General features: G+C 48.2%; 1 protein-coding gene across 1 annotated transcript in view; it reads left to right on the top strand.

Annotated features, from left to right (window-relative positions):
* The window catches only part of LOC118258074 (collagen alpha-1(VII) chain-like), a 56664-nt gene extending 36166 nt beyond the window's left edge, over positions 1 to 20498 (top strand). Inside the window, exons 38-58 of the mRNA XM_050708067.1 lie at positions 853 to 885; positions 2180 to 2251; positions 2925 to 2984; positions 3685 to 3720; positions 4303 to 4383; positions 5288 to 5323; positions 5989 to 6033; positions 6295 to 6366; positions 7044 to 7079; positions 7195 to 7230; positions 7604 to 7645; positions 9225 to 9278; positions 10764 to 10802; positions 11111 to 11146; positions 12146 to 12280; positions 12863 to 12982; positions 14876 to 14980; positions 15254 to 15367; positions 19593 to 19673; positions 19785 to 19835; positions 20457 to 20498. Coding sequence (XP_050564024.1) covers positions 853 to 885; positions 2180 to 2251; positions 2925 to 2984; positions 3685 to 3720; positions 4303 to 4383; positions 5288 to 5323; positions 5989 to 6033; positions 6295 to 6366; positions 7044 to 7079; positions 7195 to 7230; positions 7604 to 7645; positions 9225 to 9278; positions 10764 to 10802; positions 11111 to 11146; positions 12146 to 12280; positions 12863 to 12982; positions 14876 to 14980; positions 15254 to 15367; positions 19593 to 19673; positions 19785 to 19835; positions 20457 to 20498 — 1326 coding nt within the window. The remainder of the gene's footprint in view (positions 1 to 852; positions 886 to 2179; positions 2252 to 2924; positions 2985 to 3684; positions 3721 to 4302; positions 4384 to 5287; positions 5324 to 5988; positions 6034 to 6294; positions 6367 to 7043; positions 7080 to 7194; positions 7231 to 7603; positions 7646 to 9224; positions 9279 to 10763; positions 10803 to 11110; positions 11147 to 12145; positions 12281 to 12862; positions 12983 to 14875; positions 14981 to 15253; positions 15368 to 19592; positions 19674 to 19784; positions 19836 to 20456) is intronic.
* Positions 20499 to 21014: the final 516 nt, after the last annotated feature.

Genomic DNA, 21014 nt, shown 5'->3' with positions numbered 1-21014 from the left:
GTGTTCCCAGCCCCATGCCACAGTTGCCCACTGGCTCCTCAGAGAAGCAGAAGGATAAAACCTCTCCCCTGCTCAAGCCCTGTGTTCTGGACTTGTCCCCTTGCTCATGCTGCTCTGGTTCCTGCTGAAGAGACACTACTGATGTCTCTTTTTTCATTATTCGCCTTGTTCTCAAGTGGAAACAGGTTCCTCGAGCATCCTTTTCACGTCCCTGCAAATGCTAGGGCAACTTTCAGGAGAAACCTGGGTGGTGGCCACCTCTGTGTGCTTTACAGCATTTCTGCAAGGGCTGCGGGAGCAGCTGGAAGTTGCACCGAGGGCTGAGACCCACCTCCAGGACACACCGATGTGTCCTGGCGGATGCTTGAATGAGCAAGGGCAACGTAGGTTTCTTTCTGAGCAAAACTGGCAGAATTGTTTTGGAAACACAACGTAGGAAGACAGCTCCGTAGTCCCAAAATTCAGCTCAGGGCTGCTCTGCAGAGTCATAGTGCAGTCATTAGCATTTATTTTTGTCCAAAGGTCAGTCCTTTGGACTTTAAGGTGTGTGTTAGGAAAGGCAACAGCAGATATCTGTCAACTACCCCTTGCTTATGAATGATCTTTCAGTCCTATCCCTGGAGCCAAAACCTACTGAGGTTGGTGGGATCCCTTCACAAGTTTCACTGGGCTTGGCATTTGTCTTGGAGCCCTTTCTGGTGTTTTATGACCCAGTGTAGGCAATGCAGTTCCTATCCCATAACAAGCTGAGATTCTCCTGCCCTGGAAGCAGTAGCGTGAATAGACCCTTCTTTGAAAGGCAGATCCTTTCCCAAATAAGAGAGTATTTCTGTGATTTCTTTTTATCCTCAGGTTTTGGGACCACCAGGCAAGAAAGGTGTGAGGGTAAGTCTATTAATTAGCACTGCTTGAAACTTTGATGAAACTTAGACTAAGAAAATTGAAGGCTGGACTATTTACTGCCTGAATCATATATCCCTTGTGATGGGCTGGAGAGGAGAGGTTGGAAAATTAGCAACAGTCTTGCCCTGCTGATATTTCTTTTGCTTTTATTAACATTTTGTACCTGTCATTCTTTTTCTTGCTCCAGTCTGTGGGGAAATTTGGTATTTCATGTGATAGTTTTAGAAGGTAGAGTTCATGGAAGACTCGTCCCACTCACAGAAGCTAATTTCCAGCCAAGGGAGGCATTGACACAAAGTCAAACAATAGCGGAGGCTGGAAGGGACTTCTGGAGGTCACCAGTCCCACCTCCTGCTCAAAACAGGGACAACTTCAAAACTGGGTCAGGTTCCTCAGGACCTTGTACTGAGCACCTCCAAGGATGGAGAGTCCCCCACCTCCTGGGGCCCCTCACCTAGAGTTTGGCCTCCCCATGACTAGAGGAAATTGAATTTCTCAAATCAGGGAGATGTCTGAGACAGAGCTGTTCCCTGATTGATGTCCATATTCTACATCTGCTTTGTAGAGCAACACATATAGTTCACTTTTACAGTCTAGTCTTCATGGTAGTACATGGCCTGGAGTACGTTGTTGGTTTTTGTTTCTGTTTTTCTTTATTCTTTATAGTTTATTGTCAATCTGCAGATAAATTAAAATCTCCCTTATGCTCGTAAGGAGTATTTACTGCAGGAGAAAGTCCTCTGGGCTTTTTGACTCCTGGCATTCATGAAATACCCTCCAGACCTCCCTCACCCCTTGGAGCTAATGAGTTCTGCCTGGGTATTTGTGCCACCTCCCTTCATTGGTCTTATCCTCCAGGCTGCTTAATGTTGGTTAGCAAAAATTTCACTCTTCTTTTAGGCTGGCTGCAGTTAGGTAGTGACCTGGGACCTGATTTTTTGTGCTTGACACCACCATAAGAGCACACACAGCACCTTACAGTTGTGTGAAGTTACATACGACACCAGCTGTGTGGCTGGAAGGGGTGTAACTGCTCTGATGGGTTTTGTACGGCAGAAGCCCAGGTACTACAAGGAAAGCTTCGATATAAACCCATGGACGGACGGACGGACGGACGGGTGGATGGATGGATGGATGGATGGATGGATGGATTTCCCAAGGGAATAGTTTTCAGAGTGGGTTGAAATAGCAAAATACAGCTGTAGCCCAGCCACATGAACAGGGGTTGGCCTTCCTGCATGATATTACTTGCTTTTGGGGATGTCTTTATACACAGGGAGATATTGGACCAACAGGGGCCCTGGGACCACAAGGAGAAAAAGGAATACAAGGAGACAAAGGAGAGAAGGTAATGCACTTGCTCTTCTCAGCACATGCTTTGTGGGTGGAAGGGTTTATTCACCAATTGCCTTCCTGTGTCAGACACCCCTGTGCTCTAAGCCAAGGGAAAACCTGTGCTCACATGGAGAAGTCAAAAGCTGCTTGCAAAGAAGTCTGTGAGAGACGAGGAGTTATCAGTGCTTGGCTCACCTGGCTGCCTGGGGTTGGTGAAAATTCTTGGGATCTGCTCTGGCCTTTCCTGCTAGCTTCAGACAGGGAGATTTATGAGCTTGGAAATTGCTCCTGGAAGACACTATATCTCCATTTGCATCCTGCTTAGCACCAAACACAGCACTAGCAACAAAATACCATCAGTTATAGCTGGGACAAGAAGCAGGCTGACCCTTGAGGGGCTACAAAATAGTGGTGGGATGGTGAGAGGTACCTATGGCTATGGCACAGGACATGCTGTGAAGAGCCGAGTGGGCTCACGTCTCTGATCTGCAAAACCAGGACAGGGAAACTGAGGCACTTGCTGGCTTCACCAAATAGTGCTTTATGAAAATTAGCATCTCCTAGAGGTGGCAAGCAGTGTGGTGAGGAGGCAGAGGGACGTGGCAATATGGGGAACATGGAGCCAGAGAGGAAAAGTTCTTCAGTGATGCAGCGAGACATGCATTGGCTTTGTGGTTTTTTTGCAGGGAAGCCCAGGTTTTGGCATTCCTGGTCAGCCTGGGCTGAAGGGAGACCCGGGGGACAGGGTAAGTGGGGCAACACATGGGGTATGGAAAGGGGGGGCTAACAGACACACTGGGAGGTTCAGAGGCAATATCTCAGTCGCTGCCACGGGGGTCTTTGCACCTGACTGTGGAAGACAATGCCAAGGGGGTCTCCTCCAAAATGCAGAGAGAGGATCGCTCCTAAATCTGAAGTAAAGCTCAGGAAGTCAAAGCTCAGCTGGTGATGCTGCGAGGAACAGAGCAAAGGAAGCCGTGTTCCCGACTGAAGGCAAACCTGAGCTTTATCTTCCTGACTTTTGTGTTTAAGGCACTCCCGTGTGTGTTCACTGATGCCTAGTAAGGGTTAATGTCTTCACATTTCCTCCTGTGAAGGTATTAATTGTCTCTTTCACTTTAATCCAGTTAAAACTTGCAAAAACTAGCAAATTTGAGATCCCCACCCCTCTGTCAAAGTCATTCATGGAATTAATGGTTCCAGAAGTGGTGAAGACATGCATCTAGACAATGTGTGCTTGCAGCAGTCCCTCTTCTCTTAGGACACCAGAGGTTTTCCCCTTCTCTGCGTCATACGAGGCTGTTTCAACAGCTATCACCTGTAAAGGGCAGCATTGCAGCACTGAGTCTGATGCTTACACCCTTTAGATAACACAGAGGACCCTCATCTGAAATTTTTCTACCTCTGTCATTCTTGCCATGTGACTAACAGTCCGTATTTCTGCAGGGAAATGTAGGTTTGTCTGGGAAACCAGGTCAAAAGGTGAGTATTTGAGGCAGTGACTGCAGCATGTAAAGCACCATCTCATGACTGATGTCTGTGCCACCCAAAGCAACTTGAGTCAGTGCGGTTTTATCTTTGCCGTGGGGCTAGTGTCAAAATTTTGGGAGTGTTCAGAAGCTGAAAGGTCTGAGCAGGTCCTGCTTTGCTGGAGTCTCCATGTGACGCATAGGGTCCTGCACAGAGAAACACTGAAAAAATGCAAGAAGTGAGGCCTCAGAACTCCTGCAAAACCTGTCTTGTAGGAGTCCTCCTAGCAAAGGTTCAGAACTGGTTAAGGGAGGTGTGGAAGCCATCCCAACATTGTGTTGGCTCGGAGAACCTGATCTCCACAGCACTGCTCCCAAGGGGCTGCACTGATGGACCATCCCAGCTAAGCATAACACTGAACAGAGCCTTTCCTAGAGCAGGGCAGATGCTCTGAGCCCAGACTTCAGCCAGAGTGTGGAAGCCATTGCATGGTCATGGTGCCCAGCATGCTCTCTGATCCTGCTCCGCAATGTCTTAAATGTGAGGACTACGAAATACAGAAGAGAAACGTAACAAATGCCTTGTTTTCTTTAGGGGGAAATAGGTCTGAAGGGAGAGAAAGGTGAACCAGGAGTACCTGGGAAACCAGGCGAGACCGGACTAAGAGGTAAAGATGTAAGTAGAAGCTCACAATCCAGGCAGATGGTCATGCTGAACCCCTTTAATCCACCACTCAGTGCCAAGCTCTCAACCCCACGTTACACTCTTGCAGCAGAAAGTAGGAACAAATGACGAGGTGGGACCAGTCCGAAACAAACATCCTATATAGGACTGGATGGGGAAGTAACAGTGGTCAACAAGACAAGTCCAGGCAAATGGCCTCTAATTAGCCATGATGACTTGCTGATCAAGGGATCCACCCTCCTGCTTGCTCTGTCCTTTCACAGCAAATGAGAAGGTAGATACTACTGGGGTGTGCTTTAGGCTAGGTTTTGGGGTGAGGTCTCTTCACCCTTGATCAGGGTGGTGCAAGTGCCTGGCAACGTGGTGTTTATGTTACACTGTATGGATGCAGCATATTTTTTTACCTCTTATTCAACACTATGCTTTTTTGTTGTTGTTTTGGTCTGGTTTGGGTTGGGTTGGGTTTTTTTTTGCAATTGAGCCTCTCTGCTATGCAGGCACTAGCATGGTGTGCAGTCACACCAGCCCTGAAGGGCTTGCTTTGGTTTTTAGGGTACAGTAGCTCCCTCTTACAATCAAAGTGGCTCTTCCCAAGAGCATCACAACTGGCTTCAGATAAAACCTCTCCTACCAGCAGTCAATGAAGACTTTTCTTCAGTTCAAAGGGCTGAGCTGATCCCTGAGCATCAGGTGGAATAGGATCACCAAGAGGAGGCTTAAATAAAAAAAGCAGGTGTGTTTCTGATCCCAAAGCACTGCTGCACAATCCCCCTGACTTCAGAGTCACCGGTGATTTCAGAATCAGGCCAAGAGCTCTTAGCCTGAGCAGGAAATTAGGGTAAAACAGCTTGCTGCAAGACAAAATGTAACCTTGCATTTTTGCACTGTGTTCTAGGGAGAACCAGGAAAGAAAGGCACCTCCGGGACCAAGGTAACAGAAACTTTTAGTGCCCTCAGACCTCAGGCAAAGCACTGCATGAGTTAGTTAAAAAGAATCTGCAAAACCAGTCCCTTTGTTTTGAAGCTGACCCCTGCTCATTTTATTACCTGTTGCCTCATCCTTGGGTTAGATGAGACTATGAAGAATCCTCTGCATCTTTCCCATGGCTTTTCTTTCTTTTATTTCAGCTTTGGTTTCATCTTCTGAAGCCAAAGGCTGAAAAACAAAGGCCAAAAAAGAATCAACATGTGTTTTCTTTGGGAGATAGTTCTTTATGCTGTGCAGCAGAAAACAGGTTGTAACAAATCATAGTAGGGTTTGGTGGAAATAACCCAGTTTCCCCCATAAGTATGAACAGGCTGTTGTCACCATCAATCCCATTTATTCCAGCTCTAGGGCTGCTCTGAAACATCGCCCCTACTCAACAGCTGATATTTCACATCACCATAAGCCTGCCTTTGTACCAACTTTCCAGGCATTAAGCAATGCCAAAGAGGTGCCCTTATCTGCTCTTAGGACCACTGGAATAGTAGATGACTTGTTTCTCTCCCTTTAAACTGGTTCCTCCAGGTGTAAATGGAGTAACATTAGTATCACCAAGGAAGGTTCAATGCAAATGAAGAGGCTTTTTAAAGCTCCTACTCCTCTTTTTTTAGGGAGAAGCTGGTGCCCCTGGAGAACCAGGAGAAAGAGGAATGAGGGTAATAACTGTAATTATTAAGATTTTCTGCCCAGCTGAGTTTTCTGCTCTGCTACCACCTGGGCCCCCTGATCTGTCCAGGAGGAAAGGAGTTCCTTCTCCAGCCCAGGAAGAATCCCCACTTAGAAGTTCCCACATGCAACTATTTATTCCCTGAGTGAAAAATCCTGGGGGGAAGCATTTTTCGTGTTTGCTTTACTTTATGAAACTGCTGGACAGGCTCTATTTCTGATTGATTGCTTCTCTGAATCCTTTCTTGTAGGGCCCACTTGGATTCCCAGGACGACCTGGAGAGCAGGGCATAAAAGGCGACACAGGACAACCTGGAAAGGACGTAAGGAATGCCCAAAGGAGCAGCTGAGAGAGGGAGGGCTTAGGATAGTGCAAGACAGAACTATATTTTTTCTGCCTTACAGTATGCAAGGCACAGAAAGCTCCCTCCCTCTCTCCTGGGGAGGGATCTCCTCTTCAAAGGGAGGATTAGGACTGTTTCTCCCTTCTTGTTTGACTAGCTGGAGCACAAGTTAAATAACAGGACTGTGCACCAGGGGGTGCTGAGCATGCAAACCTTCCCCAGCTCCACGCTGCTGTAAACAAAACGCTCAGCCCTGTCTCAGTCTTGTGAGGAGGGAAGGGAAAGGATGCACTTGTGTTCTGTCTGATCTCCCTCTAATAGCTCAGGAAAACACTGGCTGGCATAAGCTACATTTGTCAGAGGGACAGAGGTCTCAAAGGCACAGCATTTCTACAAACTTTGGTAAAATGAGCATCTGGCTGGGGGAGAGAAAGTCCCTAACGAGTCTACCCACTGGGGAAGAGGCTAATAACCTCACCTCTTATTAAATATCAGAGAGCCCCTCTGCAGGAGTGATGTTGAATTCCAGTTCTCATTATCTCAGTTGCTCTAGGAAGGGCTTGTTAATCCACAGGATGCTGAGCTAGCAAAAAGATGCTGAACCCCCCTCCCCTCCCATGGCTTCTTCTCATCCTGCCTCTCTCTCCGCCTCCTAGGGAATCACTGGAGAGAAGGGAGACAAGGGCGATTCTGTAGGTTTGCACATTCCCGTTTATAACCTTGCATGAAAGAATCTGTTTGGAGGCTGAAATGCTGAATTGCACCACTCACTTTTTTGGGGGGTACGGGGGTGTTGTATCTCCCTAGGGTAAGCCTGGTCTGCCTGGGACTCCTGGAAGCATTGTGAGTAATGCCTTCTACTGACTTCCACATTTGATCAGGAAAGGGATATGTCGAGATTTATCATGAATCCTGGGTATCACGGGGGACACACTGCCAGAAATTATTGCTTTCAGCAGTGTGTGCTGTACAGAGGATTTCCCTCCTAGCCTTATCAAAGCAGCACCCTGAATCTCTGACCTGTGGGCACAAAGATGCTACACTGGCTCCCCGTTGGTTTGAGCCCAGACGTAAGGGGATCACACTGCTGGTTAATTTCAGAGAAAGGTGCTGGCTCAGTGCCCATGGTAAGGGCTACCTGGGATAAAAGGCACGTGGAGGTGAGAGCTCGCATCAAAAACGTCTTCCTTCACCACGTTTCTTCCATTTTTTGTAGGTGTCTTCTCTGGAAAACACCATCACCCTGAAAGGCGAAAAGGTAAAGTCTCCTTCTTGCTGAAGAAGCTTTGTCTTGAAGTTGGATATGTGATTATTTCATGTATGTCATATTTTCTGTAGCTTCGTTACTTTTATAAGTCAAAGTCTGCAAACACAGCCTGAAACTTGCAAGTTCCTTAAGCAAATTCTTGCTGTTCCCACCCCTAACAGCAAAGCTGCTCCAAACTCCACGTATCACTGTTGGTGATGCCAGGGCAAGGTGAGCTGCAGTTCTTCCCAGTCCTCTTGTGTTTTCAGGGAAAACAAGAGTGAACATTTCAGCCCAGAAATTGGAAAGATCCAGTCAGACACTGAAGTTTTCTGCCAGCACAATAGTTTTGCTGAAAGGCAATAAGATGACTTGGATGCTGCTACTCCAGTAGTTTGTCCAGCACAAGTCTATTGCTATTACAGAAGCTCCCTTGCTGTAGCAATAGCTCTGTCTGGGAGGGATTGAAGGAGCTTTTACCCAGCACCAGTGCTCGGAGGGATCACAGTGGCATGGATCCAGCCCAGAGGCATCAGTGGTAGGATGCAGCAGAGCTGGAGTCATTCCATCCTTTCATCAGCCCTCTGAAAAAGATCACTGAAAATATCACCCAGCCCCTCATGACTTCATGCCAATCTGCCTAAATTCTGTCTGGGGAATGCCCAAATAGTGATCAAGAGCAAATCAGCTCCTTACCCCCTCCTGCCCCACTTATTATGGTCTGTTTAGACCATAGACCAAGCAAATGGCAAAGCTGCCTGCAAAGCATAGTGCCACGTGCAGCCCCAGGTCCTACCCACTGCAGGAACAGAGGTGGGGTCATGGAGCAATTTGAGTAATCAAAAAGCCCCATATGATGAAAAATGTATCTAATGCATTTAAATCCCTCAGTTTAACGAAGTTTGTGAGATGGTCATTTATTTTATGCACCATGCAGCTGGGGTCAGGAGAGGAGATGAGGCAGCCAGGCGGGAGGCAGGGCAGCCACAGCATTGATTTCTGCCAAATTTCGATGTCTGCCAAATTTCACTGAGAGGAAAGGCTTGTTGAGAGAGAGGCAGAGTGTTTATCTAAATGGCTGCTTTGTAGGCAGGTCTGGGCTTTCCAGTTCACCCACAGGACTCGGTCACAGGCAAAGACTGGGAGAACAAGAGCCACAGGCAGTATCATCATGGGTCTGTCCCCTCCCCAAACCCTACATAAGATAGCCAGGTTTTGCTTCATTGGCCAAGCTGTGATGGCAAAGAAATCCAAGTGAATTTTAGTTTGTGAGGAGGAGTAATACCGTTATTAGCCCAAGTAGGTATGAGGGGAAAAGAATAAACAGAAAAGCTCTCAGGGATGCAAAACCTTCTTAAGGACTTAGGTAGCATATTTCAAGTGAAGAGCAGAGTTGCTCCAGATTTACCTTAATTACATGAATTAATAAGATAGTTACAAGAAAAGGCTGGTTGGTTCATGTGGAAAAGACAGGGATGTTGTTAGAATGAGGCCAGCACAGGCCAGTAGGTGTGAAAAGCCATAAAGCATGATGAAACCACTGTGAATTTTAGAGGGGACGAAGAACTAACGTGTTCCTGCTGGCTTGCAGGGGGATCGCGGGAAGGATGGTTTGAAAGGTGAAAGAGGACCTCCAGGCCCAAAGGTAGGTGCTCGAATGTGTGGAGGCATCTTTGTGTTGGGCTGGCCAGAGGGGAAGAGCACCCATCTCAGATCTCTTCTTACCCCCAAAAAAGTTGTGTTTCTCAAAGCAGGCGTTATGAGCTGGGCTCGTAAACTTGTGGTAACAGTGATGTAAGCCCTACAACTCAATTTAGTAAATATATGACATTTAGGAAGGAAGATGTTATTCAGGAGCTGGATGGGATACATTTCTAAAATGCTTGGGGTATTTGCTTTCTTTCCTCCCCTCCTGCAACTTGAAGATCACATCAGAAAGGAATGGAAAGAGAAAAGGCTTCTGCCACAACACTCACCTAGAGATCTTTAGAGGTGGGACCAACTGCTCCACTAATGAAGAGGAAAATGGTGCAGAAAGAAACATTAGTGAGTGCAGGTAGATGTCCTGACGTACCCAGTTTATCCAGCATGTCCCCACGATGTGGCTCCTTTGCCCCAGCACACCTTGGCATGGCAGTGGCAGCACAACTGGGGCCTTCCTGACGCCCTTCATTCCACCGGAATCTGTCAGTGCAGAAAGCAGATTTCAGTGAAATGAAGTCCGTCAGAGAGGCAGGTCAGCCCCTGGTCCCATCAGACGCTCCTTGCCCCGCCACGGGACTTCCCAAGCTGTTGCAGCTCATCCAGCAGTTCATCCATGGCAGTGGCTGATGATAACTCACCTGGAGACCCACATCATGCTGGTCAAGGAGAGACGGAAAACCCATCCCTGCAACTTAAACCCATCAGAGATATTTGACCCAGACTGTGCGTGGTGTTGTGGAGGGCCACCAGGACCCTGTGGAGGCCCTGTGGAGGGCCACCCCCAGAAGGGACCGCCGTTCCTGGGAGCACCTTGGCCACCCCCTGCCTTGCTGCCACCACCACACGAATTCCAGCCATGGCAGTGGCAGCACCAGTGGCATTGAGGGGGCCACCTGCACTTTGTTTTTCACACATTGTGCATAGCTGAGAAATGGAGGAGTGGATTCAGTCTGTGGCAAGGAGGATTGCCTCCAGAGCAATGGGTCACCCTCTGGTTGCATTTATACGTGACAAGTGGAAACGCAGGAGCTTGTTAAATATTTTTTTTCAGTGGGCATTGCACAAGTAGATCAGTTTTCTGGTCTCTCTCCCTCCCTTCACTGCAGAATTGCATAGCCCAGGCCTGACTGTCCATCCTAACTTGGAGCAAACCACATCCCCCCATACAGGGGTGGTGCAAAGTTCCAGTCCAAACACCTCTTTGGTGATGCTCAAGTCAAGCTCTGGTCCAGCCTGACCCTAAAAACACAGACATTGGCTGAGTCTGGTAGAGGAGCAAAGGAGCCCATGCAGCAGGGTGGGATTCAAACCCTTCTGTGAGCCAACAGAGATTTGTCTGGGGTCATGGAGCCGGATGGTGGCAGACTTCCACCCATTCTTGGTGCTCGTTGGAATGACTTAATTATTTGTTGTTGTTTGTTTGAAGGGAGAGCCCGGTCCACCAGGAAAAGGAGTGGAAATGAAGGTAAAGAAAAAAAAATTTGGAGCATATTAATATTAGCAACACCTCCCTCTCTGCATGGGGTTGGGATGGCGGAGGGGACCCTGTGTATGCCTCCAGGCTTAGCCATTGCCACCTGTGTGGCCAGCTTTTCAGGCTGGAAAGGGGAGGAAAGATATCACCGTGCTCAGTCCTTTGGGAAATGCCATTTGCTCCTCTCCCTGCTGTGTTTCCCAGGGCACTGGAGTCAGGCTGCTGCTCAGCAGGGGGCATTTCTTCTGCTCTTTGGGTCTGGGCTTCAGTCATGTCCTTATCTTTCTTTCTTCTGGCAGGATCTGGAGAGACTTTTTGAAGAAAATGGTATTAAGGTAGGTAACACCTTGACCTTCCTTTTGACAAGGTGATTGCAATTTAGCTTTTCCATCTATCCACTCTGGTCTTCTGGAGATGATGTGTGCTCCTCTGAGTCCAGCACTCACAAGAAGATATGATGTCTTCCATGATGGCTTCCATCTTCCATGGATGAGATATCCACAATTTCTCTGGGCAATGCCAAATACCCATTCAGAGCTTGGTGCTGCCACCTGGGTTGGCTTGTGGAGTGTACTGCAGTGCTGGATCTGCACAGCCAGGAAGAGGAGAGCCCCAGGTTCCTCTGGTGCTTTGGCCATGTTGTACGTCTTGTTTAGTGCAAAGGCCACTTTGGGTTGCTCCTTTGCTGACAGCACAAATAATCATGACTTATCACTGTGCAATACGGCCATGCTAGGTTGGTGGCCTCCCTCTCCAGTCTCAAGGTAGCCACCAAGCTCAGGAATTGTGATGAACCTCAGCATTTAGTATCTACCAACTAGGCCCTTATTGCTGAGCTCATTGCCCTCAGCTCCTTTTTGTGAGCTCTGGAGATGTGACCAAGGGAGGTGAGGAACTGGCTTATTTAACCAGGTGTAGGGTATCTATTTACAGTGGGGAGAGCCACTGCATAAGCACCATCAATCAGCTCCTAGATGCCCAAACCTTAAGCACCTATATTTAAAACAACTGTTGGCTGTCAAGGCCAGATCATAGAATCACAGAATCATTAGGGTTGGAAAAGCCCTCCAAGATCATCTGGTCCAACCATCCCCCTGTCACCAATGTCACCCACTAAACCATGTCCCCAGGCACCACGTCCAACCTTTCCTTGAACACCCTCAGGGACGGTGACTCCACCACCTCCCTGGGCAACCCAATGCCTAACTAATGACCTGTGAGCTGACTGGAAACTCATCAACAATCATTTTGGGGTGGCTTTTCTTGGACTGTTGTGTCTTGGGGATGGAAGAGTAACAGCAGGCCATTGCCTGAATGGTCCGTGCCATTGGCAGCTGGCACTGCTGAAGGATCTCTCCAACGCGCTGCTGCGGAATGGGCTGGATGGGCTGGTGCAGCAGTTGGGCAGCTCCAGGACAAGCAAGACCTCCAGGAGAAAGCAGACACTTCCACAGACTGCTAAACATGGCGTGAGTATCCATCATCTTCAGGGGGCCCTAGAAGGAAATGAATCAGTTAAGGCTTCAGGGTCACCTCTGTCATCAAGCAGGTTATGGTGACTTGCAGCTATCTTAATCTGGAAGAGGCTGGGGGCTCTCACCAGGATTTTGGATCTACTGGTTAAGCTGCTGAGATTGCAAAGCACCTGGTTTTCAGTGGAAATGAAAGAATCAGTCAGCCCCTGCTGTTGATGGTGGTAGCTAGAAGCCATCATCTGAAGCTGTGAGCTTCCTCATGCCCCGAGAGACTGGGGGTTGATGGACTGGTGGATGTGTGAGAGGAGAAAAGCAGAATAAAGCACAAGAAGAGACCACAAGGGTGGCCTCAAAAGTGAGAGGGATCCCAGGGACACAAAGCTAATTGGGAAAGAAGGCCTGGAAATGGCGAGTAGGGGCTGGTTGCCTTCTCACTCCACCCTGGTACAGGAAGGCCAGCAGGTGGGACAGAGCATGCCGGGGTGATGGGCAGAAATAAGCCATCAAGACCCAGCTTTTTGCATTTGTGGTTCCTGGGAGCTCGAGTTTGACAAGCCACTGTTTTTGATGTTACAGGATTCGCTGGTGTTTGATATTTCTCCTGATGCCCTGGCCAGCAGCGAGGTGACAGAAGAAGCACAGAGCCTGGCAGCGGAGCCTCCGTTTAGGGTGCTGGTGTCTGAAGGACCCCATAAGGTGACAACAAGCAGCAGAGCTGATGAAATGTAGTCACATAGATCTGTACTTGTGTCCACCCAGCCTGCTGCAGCAATAATAGAGCTCACACATCTGATGTGTGCCAGATGCCTGTGAGCTCCCAGTCCATGCTCCAGCAATGATCCTCCTGCTGATCCCTCATCCTCCCTCCCTCTCCACCCAAGCACTGCTCCTTCTGGTCCTCTGAGTAAAATTGACCGCAGGTTTTTGGCTGGTTTCAAGCTATTCCCCATGCCTGATGTCTGTTGAACTCATCCTGAGTCTTCTCCCCATGTGGAGACTGTAGTCTACGTGTGTCTCCTGCCCTGGCAGGGATGGATCCAATCCTGCTGTCACATTGGGCTGAGATTGCCCAAGGACCATTTCCTGCCATGACTCCACAGCCCTCATTTGCTTGAGTAACCAGGCTAATTGCTAGAGATAATCTAGTCACCTACATCCTCTGCAATTGCAAATAACAGATTGTGGTTGTGGGAATTACAAATTTTAGTGATAAGACTTAATCTCCGTCCTGGACCCAAGTTCTTGCGTGTTACAGCACACCTCCAGGAATAAATTTAGAAGGCTGTATCCAGGCCACCTCTCATAGCTGTTGGATGAGTCCTGGCTCTTAATTTGCCCATACTAGACAGTCCTGATAAGAGAGAGTCCAGTAAACAGTAACAACAGCTGAGGTGAGGCTTTTTAATCCTCTTTTATGACAGTCAAGAAGTGACTCACTCTCCATAAAACCTTGTTGGTCACTGGTAGGAAATGTTGTCTGTATCTGGAGCACAAGAGATGTGGGAGCATTTGGAGGCAGCTCTGATGATTTTATCTTCTTCTGTGGTTGGTTCAGCGATGACCCAGTTGCTCAGGCACTTAGGTCGGGCCAGGCTCATCCCCCCTCTGTCCAGGCTCTTACTGTGATCTTGGGTGAGACGCCTTACTTTTCCAGATCATTGCAACCTGGATGACTGTATTTTAGGGTCTTGAGAGGAATGAAGTGCTCACCAGTAAGTGTGTTTGCACCAGAGGACTCAAGAGACTGAAAATAGACATGTGCCAGCAAGCCTGGAGCCAGCAATGCTGGTATTTGGGATATGGAGACACCAAAGCTGGCTCTGTTGGGTTTATTAGGGACAGCATCTGGAAACTGGTCACACCATGTACTAGATGGCCTTTGTAAGATAGCGTGTGCTATGTAGTCTGTGTTGAAAGAAGCTACAGGACTTTGTGGTGTACTCAGTGATATGCTAGAGGAGACATGGCTTTTCAGATACCAGCATGGACCTATGACAGTAATGGAATTTTGCTCATCTTTGCGGGTCAGGGCACTCCACAAATGTTGTCACTGTCTCTGCCACCATGAATGGGGGTTCGGAGTATGCTTATATGGCCTGGGCCACTTAGCCAGGGCAGGGTGAGAAGGGGCTGATCACCTCCTCGTGGGAGCCTTGGTTTGGATTCCAGGTGAGAAGAGGCAAAACATTTGCCCCCTTCTCCTCGTCAAAATACTGGGCTCACTTACATTATTGTGGGAGCACCATTCCTCCTCTCTGCCCCCCTAAATCTGGCTGGAAGGGTTGGAGACACTCTTTTCTCACCTGGACCACCCTGTTTAGGATGGGCTTCAATGAAAAAGCTGGGAGCAAAGGGGCCAGAGCCCCTAGGCAGTCCTCTGAGCCATCAGGACCCCTGAAGTATGCCCCAGCCCAAAGTCATTGGCACTTCCCAAGTAAGGTGCAAGAGGGATCATGGTAACTTGGCTCTTCAGCCTTGTCCTGCTGTCTGTGAGTGTGTTATTGAATAAACTGCAGTGCTTGTAAAAACAGTGTGTTGTGGATGAGGTCTTGACTTGCAAAAAGCAGTAACTGCTTTTGTTCTCCCCAGGGTCCATCTGCTGGTGAGTACCAGCCCCTGGGGAACACTCCCGAGTCCTTGGAGGAGAGAAGGAAGAAGAGAGACTCGAAAGGGACAAACACTTCTCTCAGCAGTGTATGTAAATGCCTGTTCAGTGACTTTTAATTACATTCCTATTTGTGCTGATTTAATAGGTGCAATGGGATTACATTTTGAAGAGCTTGAGTGGACAAACCCTTGCAATTCTGTGCATTCAGCCTCTATTTTGCTGCAGTAAAAGGCTAATTTAGGTAGAGGATAAGGAGTTCTGCATGAATCAGTTTCAGAGGCTGGAAAAGTCTTTCCTTTCCAACTTCCACTCTGGTAATCAGTAAGACTGTGTTGTCACTCATCCAGCATCCCCTGCAGAGCTTGCCTGTGCCCTCCACACACCCCGAAGATGATCTGCAAGGAAACCAATCCATGGAGCTTCTCAAGTCCTTGGAGAGGATGGAAGGACAGCCACAGGAGGACACCAGCCTCGTATGTATTCCCTAGTAGCAGCGGGTGCTAGACCAGTGGGGAGACAAGTGATAGACTGGAAGGAACTGGGATGCTCGTCTCACACCCAGTGCTTTGAGATCCCCAGATCCCCAGAGGAGGCCACTGCTTGGACATGGGACCTGGGCAGGAGGCTGATGGCCAAACTTGTCCTCTGTATATGGGCAGGGAAGCGGGACCCCCCCGTCCCCAAGCCCTTGGAAAATTGTTTTGTTGGTTAATTACCCACTTTGCTGAAAAAAAAGGCCAATTTCTACATGAGTGAATTGTAATTTAGCAATCCTTTGTGGGGCAGCTGAGCCAAGGTGGCTGTCCCAGAGGAAACTTGGTGTAGGATGACTCACTTTAACTCTTCTTCCAAGGTCTGCAGGACATTCGCCTCTTAAAAGCTCAGGAGATGAGTTACTGCACCTCAGCTGAGGGGAGATAGCACAGAAAGAGGTTCCTTCCATAGTCAGGAGGTGCAGCAGCCTTCCAAGGGCACATGCATGCACCCTCTAAGTCACGCCATAGCATTTGCAGCAAAGCCAGAGGGCACATCCAGGCTGGCAGCAGCAGTTGTCACAGCTCAGAGGATGGGCACTAACTTGGGGTGCTGCTGCAGTGTGGTTGTCTGAGCCCTAACATCCCAATTCACTCTTTATTTCTGCCCTCCTGGGCAGGTATTTTCTTCTGCGAGCCCTTCTATGCTCAGTGACTTGTACCAAACCCAGCACCCTTCATTCTTCACAGCATTTTAACCCTGAAAGCAAAGTCCAGCTTGGCTGGGAGACCCTACCCCAACACCATGCGCTGAGTGGCACCGGCCCCAGGGAAGGAAAGAGGGCAAACGCACTCACTCAGTGCTGCTTTAACACTTTTCCATCTGATATGTTGCTGTGTGATGGAAGGAAGGCTATTTTTGAAAATACTTGGAGGCAGGATGCCCGCAACCTGAGTGGAAAAATCCCTTGGATGTTTGCTTTCAGCTTCAAGTGCAGCTTCTGCTAGGAACAGCATTAGCAAGGATATTTCTAGGAACAGCGATGGGGGAGGTAGCTGAAAGCGGGGAGACCCTGTCAAGAGGAAATCTTGCTCTGATTTGAGCAGTCTGCTGGAAACTTGCCTCTGCTCCGTCGCTTCAGCTGTCTCCTGCCTGGCTTTGCAAATTGCCATGGCGCTGACTCACGAAGCTGGAACAATTGCTGTGGCAGCAGCCACGAGAGGGCTCCCGGCACAAGCACACGCACACGAGCACTCACACGTGTGTGTGTGTGCAAGCTGCAGCCCTGCAGACTGTGGTCTGTGCAACGAGCATCCCTCAGCTGCTGTCACAGGGCAGGGATTTAGGAGCTTGCGGAGCCTGTTTTCAGCCCACATCCTACATTTTGTATTGCTTCTCTTCCTGCATGCGCCGTTTCCCTTTGCTGGCCATGGCTAAGCTGGAGAGAGATTTGGAAATGCAGAGGATGGACACCAAACCTCTCACTTCTCATTCGATTGGGTGTAGGACGCCAGCTGAGATAGGAGCTTTCTGATGATCTTGAGGTCTCTTCCAACCTAGAAATCTGTGTCTGTGTCTGTGTCTGATGCCCCGCTCTCACAAGCAGGTAGAGCTCAGTCCCTAGGGACCTGGACCCTGGAATTGGGGCATCCCAAATCTGTACTTCCATACAAAGCTGTGGACTTCAGCTCTGCTCCTCATGGTTTCACGCATGCCCCCTGCATGGAGTGATTTAATAAATCAGATCCATGACAGGCCCAGCATTTTCCTCCTTGATGAAAAGGGAGTGACCCCTGTTTGTCTGGTTTCAGGGAACTAAATGCATCCATGTGCCCAAACACTGTGGCCATGGTGCTGGGAAGGATGAGGGGTTTGAGGCAGAAAAAAAAAGTCTTACTGTCCTCAGCAATCAGAGACATAATTAATTTTTTAATCCCTGCATTCCAAGGATGAGAAGCAGATTTTGCATCCCATTTGAGATAGCACTTTCATTTTTTTAAAGCCAATGAGAGGTGAGGAGCAGAGCCACAAAACTGCAGGCTCATTTATCACCAGAGACCTAAGATCAGATTTTTTTTTTAACCAAAAGTTCACACTTTGGGTTTATAGAGATGATCTCCTGCCCCATTTATCCCCTTCATCCTCCAGAGGAGGAAGAAGCATGGGTGGAAGGCAGGGAGCCAGGAGCAGCCCCTCTCCCCGCAGCACAGATCCCTGCGCGCATCGCAGGGTGATGCAAAGAGAGCGAAATGGAGCCGCTTGTTTCCCCGTCAGCAGCAGCTGTAATCACGAATTTTACCTGTTAAAAGGTTCGTGGGGCCCTGGAGAAAAGCATTCTGTAATAGCCCAAGAGCTTCATCTCAGAGGTGCAATTTCTGGCTGGCAGGAGTTAATGGGGGAAGCAAATTAACTGGCATAAAGAGGCAGGATGAGCCCAGGTACACGTGCCCATGCCAGAAGCAGTGCCCAGTTGCTCTTTCCATGGATGAGCCACTTCTTCGGCACTATGGGACTGGTCTGGTCAGTTCCTGCCCTCTCCATCTCCCAGCCTCCCTGCAGTTCAACTTACTCATTTTCGGGGTTAATTCAGATAAATGTCCCTGGCTGTCTCCATGTGGATAAAACCAAAGTCACTTAATTTTTTTTCACTTGATATCTTCATTCTTTGCTGTTTCTATCTTTCCTGTTCCTCTTTCTTTGCAGGAGAATTTCTTCCTCCCCCTTTTATTTCCATTTTTCTCTTTCCTGTCCTAATTGTATCTGTTCTTTTACTCCTCCTTTTCTCCCTTGTCTCTTTTTATTTCTTCTTCTTTTTTTTTTTACACTGCCACCTGCCATCAGCAAATCACTGCTTTAGAAAGCAGCAGCCTCTCCACTTTTCTGTGAGGTGCCTTATTGCTGGCATCTCAGAGCTGGAAACTGCTAAAATTGCGGAGGAATAGCAGAATGGAGGAGAGTTATTACCCCCAGCAATTTCCCACCACCCCTGGAAATGGCAGCTTTATGAGATCGCATGCATATGGGTCGCCATCCAAACCTCGGCGAGGTCTTGGCAACCCATGGGCTTGCCTCGCCTTTTCCTTGTGACGCTCTTCGCATGTCTGCAGAATGAACGTGGACCCATGTGAAACATCAGCGACATTTTACATGTGCTCTGCATGCAGATCAGCTGCGACCCAGTGCAGGATGGACAAAAGCCACCCAAGATGGGCAGTCGTGAGCAATCTATGCCAGCACATCATCGACGGGTCTTTAATTCCTCCTCCTTGCACCTCACTACATTTCAGTAAAGAATTTCAATTTTAATTGGTCCAAAATATTTTTTTCCTTACATATTTCAGTGAGTCAGAAACTTCCTGGGTTTATTAGCCAGTTAGTGAAACTATCATCCAGCTACTTGAATCCAACAAAACAAGGTTATCAGCCCTGCAAACTTGCCAACATAATGTCTGGGGCTAGACTAACCAGCACTTCTTACAAGTCCTTTGTCTAGGATTTACTTTTCCTTAACTTTAGCCATCTAAAAGTCTCAAAATATACTTCTAGATTAAATTGTGAGATCAACCTTTGAGTCTGAAAATGATCATGTGGAAATAGTGCTAAGTATCTGCACAACATCCTGATTTTCTTCTCCCCTTTCCATGCTCCTGGCAGGGCTCAGGGTTGAGGTTTGGGTGCAAGGAGGTGCCCAGCCTTCTTTTGTTATGGATCACTCCATTGCTTTTTGCCTTCGTATCAAAATATTTGCCAAAGCTGATCTGCAGTGCCTCCATCGTGTGGCTCGGGGAATAATTGCTGTACACTGAGATATCCAGCAGCTAGGAATATTATAATTTTTACAACAGCAAGCAGATAATTTGTTGTTGCTAACATGGAAAATTACAAGCAGTTTATGATTCGGGCCAGTAACTATTTGTACAAGCTTTACTGTGTGTGTCTCAAATATGTACCGGCCAAAACCATGAGCATTGCAAACATCAGCAAGAGGCAGATGACCGAGGAGAGTGATCAGGCATCAACAGTTGTGTTATTGCAGTCAGATATATCGGGTACAATAAATGCACAGCAGATATGTTACCCAGGCATGGGTGCTTCAGGGAAGCATTTAGAGTTCAGAGTTGCAAGATTTTAGGTATTCCTCTGAAATAGCGATAAGTTAATTGCATGGTCCTGAATAAATAATAGCATTGGGTGCTCAGCAGGGTGGTGTTTCCTTTCCTGCAGGAAAAGACGAATTTGGATGATGGCTCTGCACTCCCAAGGCACGTGAGGGCCAGGAGATCAGCCCAACAGGACAGACATATGGTAAAGACCCTGTTTCACCGCGGTGGCTTTGGGCTGGCCATTGCATATGAGCAGAGTCACCGGTGTAATCCCCAAGGGAGCAGTGACCCTTCCTTGTTGGTTCTGTCACAGGTGCATCCCCCTGGTGCCTCAGGAGCTCTGAAATCCCCATCTGGATCTGCGGTGAGTGAGACAGCCTGATACAAGGTTGTCTTCAAACACATGGACGCAAGGGAACCCCTACTTGCCTCTTCTCACCGTGCAAAATCATGATGAATCATGATGAATCTGGGTGGGGGGGTGAAAGTTTAGTGATAAATATTAATAAATAAAGCAAGAAACAGCTGCAGGTGAGGCTGTCTTTCTTGGCAGAGCAGAGTGTTCTCCTCGTATTTGGCAAGGGAAACGTGATGCTCACAACACAGAAGTGGCGAAAATCAAACTTAATCAATGAGGGAATATAATTACCTGGTTCATGGAGAAAGCAGCATGAGACAGGGGTATTTTGTGTCCTGAGAGAACAGAAGATACTGGTATGTGTGTGTAAATGTGAGAGTACTTGAGTGCGTTTACAAACACATACATCTCTGACATACCTGCACAATTACATCTCCAACTTTAACATAATAAGCCAGAAATGGAAAGTGCAAAGAGTTGATTTTACAAAATTTAAGAGAGCAAGACCTATCTCCAGGAGTTAAGGGTGAAAAATTATGAGTCCTCGAGACTCCTTTCCCATGGCTCAAGGGGTGAAATATTTCTCCACCTGCTCTCACACTTTTCTCTTTTCTTCTTCATTTCAAGACGTACCCAGGCCCTCAGCACCCGAGCAGAATTAAGGTATAGCATGAAGCCCCAGGGCTCCTCTCACCCCAGCTACATGTGATGAGGACGTGGCCAGTCCTTTCTCCTGCGGATCCCAACTCTGTGTTGTACCTGCACTCATTTTCTTACAGAAGGAGGAAACAGGCCGGCCAGATCCACCCTTGTGTTGCCAAAAGGTCAGTGCTTTTGGTTCACCTTTTAATGCAGATACCCAGTGGTGTTGGGGTGAGATGGGATCCCAGAGCATCTTCCCGGGCAGTCTCATTTAGAGGCTGAGAAATCACAGATGAAAATTGGCCAGGTTGGTGGGTTCAAGAGGTGGTAATCAATGGTTTTGGCCACTGGCAAAGAGCAGAGGACCCATGCTGGAACCTTCCACAGCTGTTTCAGACATGCTTTTAGTGTTTTGTGCCTCCTCAGTAGTTTTCTGCTCGATGAACTTCTCCGGTCTCCTTCAGACTCATGGCATTTTTTAACATCTGTAGTATCCTGGGACAGGGACACCCTCAGCTACCACTCATCTCTGGCCCCAGCTCC

This window comes from Cygnus atratus, chromosome 1, assembly GCF_013377495.2.
Source record: "Cygnus atratus isolate AKBS03 ecotype Queensland, Australia chromosome 1, CAtr_DNAZoo_HiC_assembly, whole genome shotgun sequence".
NCBI classification, from domain to species: domain Eukaryota; kingdom Metazoa; phylum Chordata; class Aves; order Anseriformes; family Anatidae; genus Cygnus; species Cygnus atratus.
This window is presented reverse-complemented; position numbering and strand designations above follow the sequence as displayed.